At 37.5% G+C, this 12,654-nt stretch overlaps 1 protein-coding gene across 1 annotated transcript in view; it reads left to right on the forward strand.

The window, feature by feature from the left end:
- Positions 1–11,125: 11,125 nt before the first annotated feature.
- The window catches only part of FSCB (fibrous sheath CABYR binding protein), a 3,296-nt gene continuing 1,767 nt past the window's right edge, over positions 11,126–12,654 (forward strand). Inside the window, exon 1 of the mRNA XM_023514492.1 lies at positions 11,126–12,604. Within this exon, the coding sequence (XP_023370260.1) occupies positions 11,126–12,604 (1,479 nt within the window). The remainder of the gene's footprint in view (positions 12,605–12,654) is intronic.

A 12,654-nucleotide genomic window follows, 5' to 3' on the forward strand; every position in this document is an offset into this window, starting at 1 on the left:
AGCTAACACCATTTTACCTTTTTAAAATCTTAAAATAGAACATCCCACTCTCTTATCACCTGCTCTTTCTGTTTTTCCGTTCGTTTGCTCCTGTTCTGTCTAATCATTAAGCTTTGGTTCCCTAATCCCTTTTATTTTCTCCCTACCTCCCAGGTTACCCTTGTCCTCCCTTCCAGGCATGTCTGGCCTTAGGTTGTACTTAACCCCCTTGTTTCTTTTCTGCTCTACTACCCTAGTGAGCCTAGAAAACTTGCACTAATCCAAGTCTCACTCTTCTATAACCTTGTAGGGAGGCTTTTCATAAACAGGTGGAAAGAACCCAAACAAACAGTTGTAAAGATTGATGACACCACTAATTGCTGGGTTTGGACCTATACTAATCTGACAGGGTGTTGGTGGTCCTTTTAATTGTAGCCAGTTTTAAAGACTCCAGAACATTACTTTTCATAATGATTCTTATTTTTTTCTTGTGAAAACATCATTTATTGTGAAACGTTTAGAAATATAGGAAGGAATAAAAACACTGAAATCACTTATCTTTCCCATAGATAACTCATAACTATCATTCTAATTCTTTTCTGAAGCATTTTATCTATATATAAAAAATGCATAATGTATAATATTCATTTTATGATGATAGGATCATGCCTAAAATCATACATGTATTTTTTTTCCAGCTAATATTTTGTCATAGACATTTTCTGTCATTACATATTTTCCATTAACGTGATTTTTAATGGTGACATATTATTTCAGAATAAAGATAGGCTATTTGTCCTTGCCTTATTAAAATAGCTGATATCCAATTGTTATTTAGTGACAATGAACATTCTTTCCCATAATCTTTGTGTTGAAGTTTTTTTTTTTTGTTTTTGCAAGAGTCATTTTATTTGGCATTTAGGAAGTCAGTCTTGACTGGTTGCTAAATCAGGAAATAATTATCAGTGTTTCTTCATAGAGTCTTAAATGAGCTGCTTTCAAAATCCATTAAAAATAATTTCTTATAGTTTATTCACTTAATGCTTATTTCATGAGGAATAGAGGAAAGTATGATAACTGGTTTAATACCAATTTTTTAAAAAATTTGAGAATATTAGGGGGTATACATATTTTGTTTACATACTTTGCTTTTTGTACAGATTGAGTCAAAATTATAAATGTACCCCTGACATAGACAGTGTGCACTGTACCCAATGGGTGCTAATTTACCCATCCCCCTGCCCCTCTTCCCCTGGCTTGATTTTCATTGATATTTAATTCCCATCTGTGCACTTAAGTGTTGTTTAATCAGTTCCAATTTGGTGTTGAGTACATGTGTTTGTTTCTCCATTTTTGTGATGTTTCCCTTAGATGAATGGTTTCCATTTTCATTCAGGTTGTCACAAAAGACACTAGATTGACATTTTTTTTGTGGCTGTGATATATACATATATCCAATTTTATTAATCCATTTATGTAATGGTGGGCATTTGAGTTGTTTCTACATCTTTGTGGTTGTGAATCATGCTGCTATAAACATTTGAGTGCAAATGTTCTTTTTATAAAGTAGCATTATTTTTCCTTTGAGTATATACCCAGCAGTGGGGTTGCTGGAACAAATGGTAGGTCTACTTTAAGTTCTTTGAGGTATTGCCATACAATTTTCCATGAAGGTTGTACTAGTCTGTAGTCACCAACAACAAGGTATAAGTGTTCTCCTCTCATCCATGCTAGCATCTGCTGTTTTGGGACTTTTTAACATGAGCCATTCTCACTGGAGTTAGGTGATACCTCATTGTGTTTTTGATGTGAATTTCCCTGATGATTAGAGATGTTGAACATTTTTTCATGAGTTTGTTGGCCATATCTTCATTTGAAAAGTTTATGTTCATGTCTTTTGCCACTTTTTAATGGGGTTGTTTGGTTGTTTCTGCTGATTTGCTTGAGTTCTTTGTAGATTCTGGTTATCAGTCCTTTATCAGATGTATAGCATGTGAATAGTTTCCTCCCATTCTGTGGGTTATACATTTGCTCTATTGATTGTGTCCTTGGCTATGCAGAAGCTTTTTAATTTGATCACATCTCATTTATTTATTTTTGTTGTTGCCATGATGTGCTGAACTCTTTGAAAGAGTTATCTACTTGTGGCTGTTTCCTCATCACCTGCCACATGGCTTCACCTGAGCCATTCCAGTAAAAAACGCTCCAGCTGTACTTACCAGTGGCATCCCTTTTGATGAATGCAGTGGAGAATTTTTAGTGCTCATCTGACTAGATCTCTTTGCATCCTTTGATGCAAGTGACCGCTTTTTTTTGGAAACACTCTTTTCTGTTAGCTTCCTTAACCACATGTTTCTTCTGTTCACCTTTAATGGTATTTTTCTGGCCCCTTTCCCTCCATCTGTCTTTTAAATGCTCGCTAACTGAGGGGACTCAGTCTTGGGCCCTTTTTCTTGTCACTCTACACCCTTTTCCTAGATGATCATATCCAAATGATGACTTTAAAAGCTAATGATTCTCAAATTTGTGTCTCAGTCCGCCACTCTCATGAACTACTATTATGAACTCTTGTGGACCTGTGTATTCAACTACCTACCTAACATCTCCACTTTTCATGGGCATCTTAAAATTAACATGTCCAAAGTGAACCTCCAGATATTGTTCTCACGGACTGCTTCTCTTCCATATATATATTTTTTCCCATCTCAATAAATGGCACTTCTATTCACCCAATTGTAAACTCTGGAACATTCTTAATGTTTGAATGCTCTTGAACCTTAGATCCAGTTAAGTACCAATTCCTATTTGATCCCAACTCCAAAATGCACACATGTTCTGTCCTCTTTTCTCTTGACGCCACCATAATACTTATTTGCAGTCATGTTTTTTCCAGCCTCTCTTCCTCCACTTGCCATTTGAATACTTGATAACTTAGGGCTTTGTTGCAGGGTCTCTTCTCTTGTCAGCATTCTAGCTGGGTTTCATGATTCTATTCTTGCTCCTGCATTAAGGAAAATTCTATGATGACTCCCTCTATTATTGTCCCTTGATTTACACACCTTGTAAAATGTTCCCTTCTTTGGGTGGGGGCTTTAAATATCTCTCCCTTGATTAGGTTACATGACAAAGGTGATAGAATTATTAACTGTGCTTATGATTATGGGATTCTGTTGCAGCACACTGAAAAGAGATTGTCCTACTGGCTTTGAAAAAGTAAGATGAGCTGCCATCTTTTGAGAGGGCTACATGCTAGGACTTGAAGGCAGTATCTAGGACCCAACAGCTAACACAACTGAAGGAAAATAAATGACCAATATATATATATGTGAAAGAGCCAGCAAAAAGACTGGGAATTCAGTCCTACAATGACAAGCGATTAAATTCTGCCAACACTCATTGAACTTGAAAGAAGACCATGAGCAACAGATGTGATCTCACCTCTGGCTAACACTGATTTTAGCCTTATGAGGTCAAGATCAGAAGTCCCAGTAAAACTGTACCTTGACACTTGACCTACAGAATCTGTGGGGATGAATTTGTTTTAAGAAGCAAACTTGTGGCAATCTGTTATGTAGTGTAAAATGAAATAATAATCCTCAATAGAGTCTGTAAGTCCTGCATCCTCAGAGCCCTGTCTACTTTTTCAGGCATGTCTCATGTACGCTTTCCTGACGTGGCCTTCCCTGTAGCCAGAGTGTGTTTCTTACAGTTTCTACAACATGGCATTTGCTTCATAATGTGACCCTTTTAATGGTTTTCCAATTAGAAGTGCTCTTCTACAAATCCCTTCTGCTCCTTCTACCTTCTGTTTATTCTCTTCTCACTAAACGTATTTTTATAATTTTTATACTTGTTTATATTTTCAGCTTCTCCTGCTAGACTGTAATATGCATCAGGGCCAGACACAATATCTTGTTTTCTTTTATTTCCCTAATACCTAGCAATAGTCACTGGGATAAATGGATGCTCCAAAAGTATTTCTTGAGGGAATAATTCTTTCTTTCTTTCTTTTTTTTATTGAATGGTAACTATGGACATTAATGCACTTCTGGGGTACAGTGTGGGGTTTTCACACACAATCCGAAACACTCCTGTCAAACTGGTTAACAGCCTTCGTGTCATTTTCTTAGTTATTGTTTTAAAACGTTCACATTCTGCTCTTAGAAAGATTCACTTGTACCCTTGTAAGATAAACCTCAGAAGTGATTCCTCCAATCCCCCTCCCTCCACCCATTCTCCCCTGGAATAATTATTTCTAAAACTAAGTTTCTGGAAAGTAGAACTGTATGACCATTTTAGAAATTATATATCTTTGACACATACAAATTGTATTAGTATGCAAAGTCAGGCAATTAAGGTCCTCAACTCATCCTAGACCAAGTACTACAAACCTCATTGCTAAATACTATTATGGTTACCTTTGAAATCTTCCTCTTAGTCATTTGGTAACCTTGTTATATATTAAATCTCTAGAACTTAGACATTTTTGATATATGCCTTCGAATTATCCAGAATAGAGATTACATCAATTCAAACTTTAGCCTGCAAGGTAGGGGACCATCTATTTGATAGCACTCTTATTTTTTTGAGTATTATCTTTAAAATAAATTTTGCTTATTTTACATTGGAATTATTTTAATTTTCATTTTAGAACTAAATTTGATCTCTTTCATATATTTATTGGTCATCTATTTTTCTTATGCAAATTTTTATTCCTGTCTTTTATTAATTTTCCTATTATGTTATTTTTATGTTGCTTTTAAATATTAAGGATATTTCCTTGTTCATGTGATATTTTGTAGTTATTTTTCCTAGTTTCTCATTGTAATTTAGTTTTATTATTTTTAATGCATAGAGATTTTAAAATTTTATGGCATCTGTCCTCAGCCTTCCACTAAAATTGTTATTAAAATTACCAGTGACCTTTGATTGTTATATACAATGGAATTTTTTTTCAAGATTTCATCTTACTTGATTCATTCAGTTAAAATCCAAGCCGTATGGGTGATGTTTTACATTTAGAGTTTATATCAATTTAAAACATCTCTGGTATCTCTGAAGCATAGCTTCCAAAGTCATTAGAATTATAAATGAAATTTAGCGCTACTCAGCAGATTTGGTAAAATTAAATGTGCATTATCAGGTTGAGGCCTTTCAGCAAGTGCCTCTGGTTTTATAATGACAGAAATGGGCCAAAATATGGTATGAAACTAAATGATAAACTTGAATCAGAAATAAATTAGCTCCAGAGATTAAGAAAGAGAAGCCCAAGATGTGAAACAGGACTCAGAACACGGGGGCATCTTATAGTTTCTCAGGGTTGCCATAAGCCTTAAGACTGGAAGAAAACTATAGGAATTTATTGCCGCACATTCTGTAGGCTAGAAACCCCAAGTCAAGGTGGTGACATGTGGTGTGTTCTCTGAAGGCTCCAGGGAAGGATATTTCTTTGCCTTTTCTAGCTTTAGATAGCCTCAGACACTCCTTGCTGGGTGGCGGCATAACTCTACACTCTGCCTCCATCTTCAGATGGTCATCTTGCTTCTGATTAGTGGGGCCATGCAGATTAGCAGGGCAAAAGGAACATCTGCGGGTCCTACAGAGAATGAGAAACTGCTCTGTGAAACCCCTCATAATTCTATTTGCAATCTTAGGCGATTTTTAAAATTGATTATGTATGCATGCCAATTCATTTCTATAAATAAACTCATGTAAGCAGCAATAGGCAGTTTACTATACCAGTTTTGCATGTGATTAAAAAAGATCACATTCTTAATTATTTCTTGGAAGGGATAATATAAATATCTAAGGATTGGAAATTGAGAATTTAATTTAACTGAAATTGACAATTCAGTTTATGTTTAAGGAAGCCTGGAAAAATCTTATCTAAGTTGAAAAAGCAAAATTAACCTAATACATGCAGGTTGTATTTTTCCAATTAAGGCAATGTTGGTTTTGGTATTTATTTATTGTTATGAATTAGCCCCATATAGACTTTGAAAATATTATATGAAATGTCAGAAACCTGACTGCAAAACACACATGCAGTATTTGACGGATGTAATTGAGAGGAAGACTAGACCACAAAGAGTTTGTTTAATGAGTATACAACTCACTTTTCAAACTATAAAAGGTCTGATTACACTTGTGTCAATTCTTTCATAAAATAACTATTATTTTACTTCATTGGGTCTTAGAAGTATAAAACACAGTGAAGCAGAATAGACAAAAGTGAAGGCAGGGGAGGTTAAGATGCAAGGCAAGCAGCGTGTTTTCTCATCACATGTCTTCCAGTTGCACTCAACAGATATTCACTAATCCCTGTCAAGAAACAGGGGCTGCTCTTAGAGGGTAGATCAAAGAATGGGGAAAGGATTCATTTGCTTGGTGAAGATTCCCTCGCTATATATGACCAATCGTTTAACTCAGATCAGGCTGCTGTAACAAATATATCATAGACCAGGTGGCTAAAACAACAAACATTTAATTCTCACAGTTCTGGAGGTTGGAAAGTCCAAGTGCAAGGAGCTGGCAGACCCTGTGTCTGGTAGGGGCTTGCTTCCTGGTTTTTCAGCCAGCCATCATTTAGTTGTATTTTCACAAGGCACAGAGCAGAGAGAGAAGAAGTAACTTCTCACATGTCTTCTGATCTGGGCATTAATCTCATTCATGAGGCCTCTACCTTTGTGATCCAATATTACAAGCATACTTTGAAGTCACATAAAATGTCTGATTTTCTGTTTTTAAGACAGAATGTCACTCTATCACGCTGGGGAGAGTACCTTGGTGCTCACAGCAGCCTCAAACTCATGGGCTCAAGCGATCCTTTTGTTTCAGCCTCCTGAATAGCTGGAATACAGGTGCCTGCCACAACACTCAGATAGCTTTTCTATTTTTAGTAGAGACAGAGTCTTGCTCTTTCTCAGGTTGGTTTTGAACTCCTGAGCTCAAGCAAGCTACCTGCCTCAGCCTCCCAAAGTGCATGATGTTTGGTTTCTTAGTGTATATAAAAGTTATATTTACACTATACTGTGGTCTAGTAAGTAGGCAATAACATTACGTGTAAACATGTACATAACCTTAATTAAAAATACTTTATTGCTAAAAAACGCTAACAAGCATCTGAGCATTCAACAAGGTCTAATCTTTTTGCTGGTGGAGACTGTTCACGGCTGTTGATTGCTCAGTGTGGTGTTTGCTAAAAGCTGGGGTGGCTGTGGGAATTTCTAAAAATAAGACAACAATGAAGTTTGGCACACTGACTGACTCTTTCACGAAAGATTTCTTTGTAGCATGCAATGCTGTTTGGTAGCATTTTACCTTATCAAAATGGAGAACTTGTGAAACTTCTTTCAAATTGGAGTCAGTCCTCTGAAACCCTGCCACTGCTTTACCAACTAAGTTTATGTGATATTGTAAATGCTTTGTTGTTATTTTGACAGTGTTTATAGCATAGTCACCTGAAGTAACTGCCATCTCAAGAAATCAGTTTATCATCTGTAAAAGCGACTTCTCATTCATTCATGTTTCATCATGAGATTGCACCAAGTCATTCACATCTTCGTAATCCACTTGTCCTGGTAGTTCCCTCGCTGTTTATTCCACGTTTGCAGTTACTTTCTTCACTGAAGTCTTGAACTCCTCAAAGGCATCCATCAGGGTAGGAATCAACTTCTTCTAAATTTCCATTAATGTTGATATTTTGATCTCTCTTGAATCATGAATGTTCTTAATGGCATCCAGGATGGTAAATACTTTCCAAAGGGTTTTCTATTGAATTTGTCCGGAAACATCAGAGGAATTATTGTGTATGTCAACTAGAGTCTAATGAAATGTAGTTTTCTTAAATAATAAGACTTGAAAGTCAAAATTACTCCTGATGTGTGGGCTGTAGAATGGATGTGATATTAGCAGGCGTGAAAATAATATTAATGCCTGTCCATCTTCATCAGTGGTCTTAGGTGAACATGTACATTGTCAATGAATGATAATATTTTAAAATGAATGTTGTTTTCTATGCAGTAGGTCTTCACAGATGGCTCAAAATATTCAGTTAACCATGCTATAAACAGATGTGTTGTCATCCAGTCTTTAGCTTAGCATAATTCTTGAGGGCCCCAGGATTTTCAGAATGGTCGAAGAACATTGGCTTCAATTTAAACTCACCAGTGGATTAGCCCCTAACAAGAGAGTCAGCCTGTACTTTGAAGCTTTGATCAAAAACTGACTTTTCCTCTGTAGCTGTGAAAGTCCCAGATGGCATCTTCTTCCATTATAAGGTCATTTGATATAGCTACCTTCATTAGTGATCTTAGCTAGATCTTGTGCTTGCTACACCTTTTACGTTATGCTTCTTTTCTTAAATCTTATGAACCAACCTCTGCTAGCTTCCAACTTTTCTTCTGCAGCTTTCTAACCTCTGTAACCTCCACAGAGTTGAAAAGAGGGCCTTGCTCTGAATTAAGCTTTGGCTTACGGGAATGTTGTGGCTGACTTGATCTTTTATCTAGAGCACTAAAACTTTCTCCATATCAACAATAAGGCTGATTCCATTTCTTATCATTCATGTTTTCCCTGGAGTAGTGCTTTTAACTTTTTCATAAGAACTTTTCTTTTGGATTCACAATTTTCCTGATATAAGATGTCCACCTTTCAGCTTATCTTGGCTTTCGACATGCCTTCCACACTAAGCTTAATCACTTCTAGATTTTGGTTTCAAGTGAGAGATGTGCAATTCCCTTGAACACTGAAAGGCCATTGTAGGGTTATTAATTGGCCTAGTTTCAATATTGTTGTTTTTCAGGCACTAGGGAGGCCTAAGGAGAGGGAGAGAGATGAAGGAATAACTGGTTAGTGCTGCAGTCAGAACATACACAATATTTATCTATTGAGTTCAATATCTTACATAGGCATGGCTCACAATACCACAAAACTATTACTATAATAATTAAAAATTTTGAAATATTTTGAGAATTACCAAAATTTTGACACAGAGACACAAAGTGAGCATGTGCTGTTGGAAAAATTGTGGAACTGACTTGCCACAAACCTTTAATTTGTAACAGAAAAGATATAAACCCTTTGCAAAACACAAAAAGGGAAGTGTAATAAAATGCAATATGCTTGTAACTTCCAAGGATCCTATCCTTAATACTATGAGACTGGGGGTAGGACTTCAACATATGAGTCTGTGGGTGTGTAGGGTTTTGGGATACAAACATTCATCCCATAACACCAATGAATATGAAGTAAGTAGAATCATTTCATTCACTTCTGTTGTCTAGGAGCAATATAGCATAAAGGAATTTAAAAATATTCCCAGATTAATGACACCATAATTACTTTTTGGTGTATATTTATAACTTTGTCTCCTGTATCTATAATTTAACAGTCTATTTTTTCCTTTTTAGCTTTCCTCAGACTAATGCATAATGTTTTTGTATATCTTTTGACCAATTTTCATCTTTCTAGTACAATATTTGAATGATGTATCAGTTAAAATTTTATCTATATTCCAAATTTAATACAATATCATCTATAATCTGCTTGACTGGAGTTACCCTTTTTCAAAGCTTCAATTTAAAGTTTTCACCTTTGGCTAGGAGTGGTGACCCATACCTGTAATATTAGCACTCTGGGAGGCCAAGGTGGGTGGATCACCTGAACTGAGGAGTTTGAGACTAGCCTGAGTAAGAGTGAGACCCTGTTTCTAAAAATAGTTGGGTGTTGTAGCAGGTGTTTATAGACTTAGCTACTTTGGCAAGAGGATCACTTGAGCCCAAGAGTTTGAGGTTGCTGTGAGATATGACACCATGGCACTCTACCAAGGGTGACAAAGTGAGACTCTGTCTCAAAAAAAAAGAAGAAAGTTTTCACCTTCCTTGGGGCATTCATTCCTATGTGATCACTCAGTAGAGTGTACTGACAGCCTCAAAAGATGCATTTTGTTTTATTTGGCATACATTTAAACTCAACAATTTCTTAAATTTTTATTTCAGATTAATATGAGAGTACAAACGTTACATTGTTTTCATTTCTAAGTAAAGTTCAAGTTGTTCAAACCCTTTACCCAGGGGCCGTGCTGAACACTCTCACATTATGCACATCAGGTGAGGTCCCACCAAACACCCTCTTCTCCCCTCCCCCTTGCTAGACTACAATTGTGTTTTTCTGTCTTGTGAGCATGTAGTTGTTCATATATTGGTTTCATGAAAGTATTGAGTGCATTGGATACTTGCTTTTCCATTCTTGTCATACTTTACCTAGAAAAATCTTAAAATCAACATTATTTTACCTAGAAAACTTTCTTAAACAGTTGAAAATACAAATCAAAGTATCTCAAGATGTTTCAGAAGGGAGTCATACTTTCTATGCTTCTGTGTTCCTGAAGTTTAAGGAAGCAGAAAGGGAACATACATGAAGATGAACTTCAAAATTCAAGTTCTTCAAACAGTATTAGCTTCCTTTCAAGTCATGTCAACATATGTCAACATACATTGGTAGAACATTCCCATACACATGTTATCAGTTGTTTTTTACAACAAAAATAGGCTACAGAATTCTGAGCTTTTCATAATAACTGTCTTTAATAGTAGGATGAAAAGAACAGATTGAAAGGTCAAAAGCCTCAACTACAATTAGAATGTGACATTACTAGAGTTTACTTGATGTTCCTTTGGTAGATAAAAGCTCTTTTCAATTTGATTGGTTTCAAAAAGTAGATGTCATGCTCTATGAATGTATACTATGTTAAAAATTACTGGGAATATTACCGATGGAACCTTGAAGGAAGATTGGCTGTGATGTCATAGACCCTTGAGGGAAACTTCTAAAAGTGAGATTTAGTTATTATGGAGACTAAACAAGAAAGATGCTTACTGAATAAGGTGGGATCCAACAAGAATGCAGTACAGAATGTGATAATTTATGAATTACTTTTTTCTGAGGGAGCTCAGCAGAACAACACGTAATGACAGAAGTAAAGGTTTAGTCACCTAGTACATTTGTGATTCTTGATGATTAATTACTTGAAGATTAGTAAGTTTGAAGTTTACCAGCCTTGGAAATGGAAGATAGTGATGAACCAGATCAGCCTATCTCTGCAGAGAGGCAAGAAATTCGAAAGAGAAGACGCCCCAGTCAACCAATGGTAGACAAATCCCAGCAGACTGACCTGACAGACAAAAAGAAATACATGTCCATACCACAGTCATCTGGCCCCAAAGCTGCTCTCAGCATTGGCAATATTCCTGGAAGCAAAGGCAACTACTCTGCCAAAGAATATGAGTCTCTACGAGTATCTGCTCAACTTCAGCAAACGTGGACAAAAAGAAAGCATGGACAAGAAATGGTTGATAAGTCTCTGCAGACAGACAATGGTCTAGAAGAGAAAAATGAAGTCCCTTTAGTTGAAACACTGGTAGCTGAAGAAAAGCCAGCTGGTGTCGGGGAAGTCGCCGCCAAGTTGCCAGAGAGTATTCAGGAAGTAGACAGTTCACCACACGGACAGCCAACTGAACTAAAAATCGACAGATCTCAGCAGACCAGCTGTACTGGAGACTGGACCATGATTAACATTGCCCCCAAAGAAAAAGTGGACAAGGAACAGCAGACATACTTTAGTGAATCAGACATAGTGTTTTTTTCCAGGCCAGGTGGTTCTTTTACAACATCAAAGGAAGGTGGCCAGAAACGTAAATCTTCAGAGAAGATTTTTGTAAGTGATCATCCTGAATTTCAACCAGCAACACATATTCATGAAGAAACTGGGCTGAAGATCAGTTTATCTTCTTTCCCACTGGAAATCAAAAAAAGTTCTCTAGTACTTTTAAAAGATGAGCCTAGGCAAGAAATAACTATACCTCTTGTAGAAGAGGGTTCTGTTGATAAAAAGAAACCTTCTGCTGAAATAGAGCCTCTACCAACAGAAAAATTAGCCCCTGAAGTGCAGACTTCACCTACTGACAAGGCCCCTGCAGAAGGAGAGCCCAGTCCTGCTGAGGAGAAGCCTGCCCAAGTACAGGCTCCAACTGAAGAAATTCCTGCTGAAGTTCCTCCTGTGGAACCAAAGCCCCAACCAGCTGAAGAGACTCCTTCAGGAGAGCCTCCTGCTGAAATTCAGCCACCACTAGCAGAAGAGGCTTCTGTTGAAGTACAGCCTCCTCCAACTGAGGAGGCCCTTGGCAAGGCCCCAGATGAAGGAGAGCGTACCTCTGCTGAAGAGATCCCTGCTGAAGTTCAGCCTCCATCAGCTGAGGAGACCAAGGCAGAAGAGGACTCTGGTGATATCCATTTTCTACCAGCTGCTGAGGCTTTAGAAGAAACCCCTATTGAAGTTCAGTTTCCAGTAGTTGAGGAGGCCCCTACAGGAAAGGGCCCTGCTGAGGTTCAATCTCCACCAGCTGAGGAGGTTCCTACACAAGAGGCCCCGCCTCAGGTTCAGCCTCTGCCTGCTGAGGAGACTCCTAAAAGAGTGGCCTCTGCAGGGGTTCAGTTTCTACCACCTGAGGAGACTCCTTCAAAAGTGGCCTCTGCTGAGGTTGAGCCTCCACCTGCTGAGGATACTCCTAAAAGAGTGTCCTTTGCTGGGGTTCAGCCTCCACCTGCTGAGGAGACTCCTTCAAAAGTAGCCTCTGCTGAGGTTCAGCCTCCAACAGCTGAGGAGACGCCTTCAAA

Source organism: Otolemur garnettii, unplaced genomic scaffold (genome assembly GCF_000181295.1).
Source record: "Otolemur garnettii isolate 467f Iridium unplaced genomic scaffold, OtoGar3 scaffold00054, whole genome shotgun sequence".
In the NCBI taxonomy this organism is placed as follows: Eukaryota; Metazoa; Chordata; class Mammalia; order Primates; family Galagidae; genus Otolemur; species Otolemur garnettii.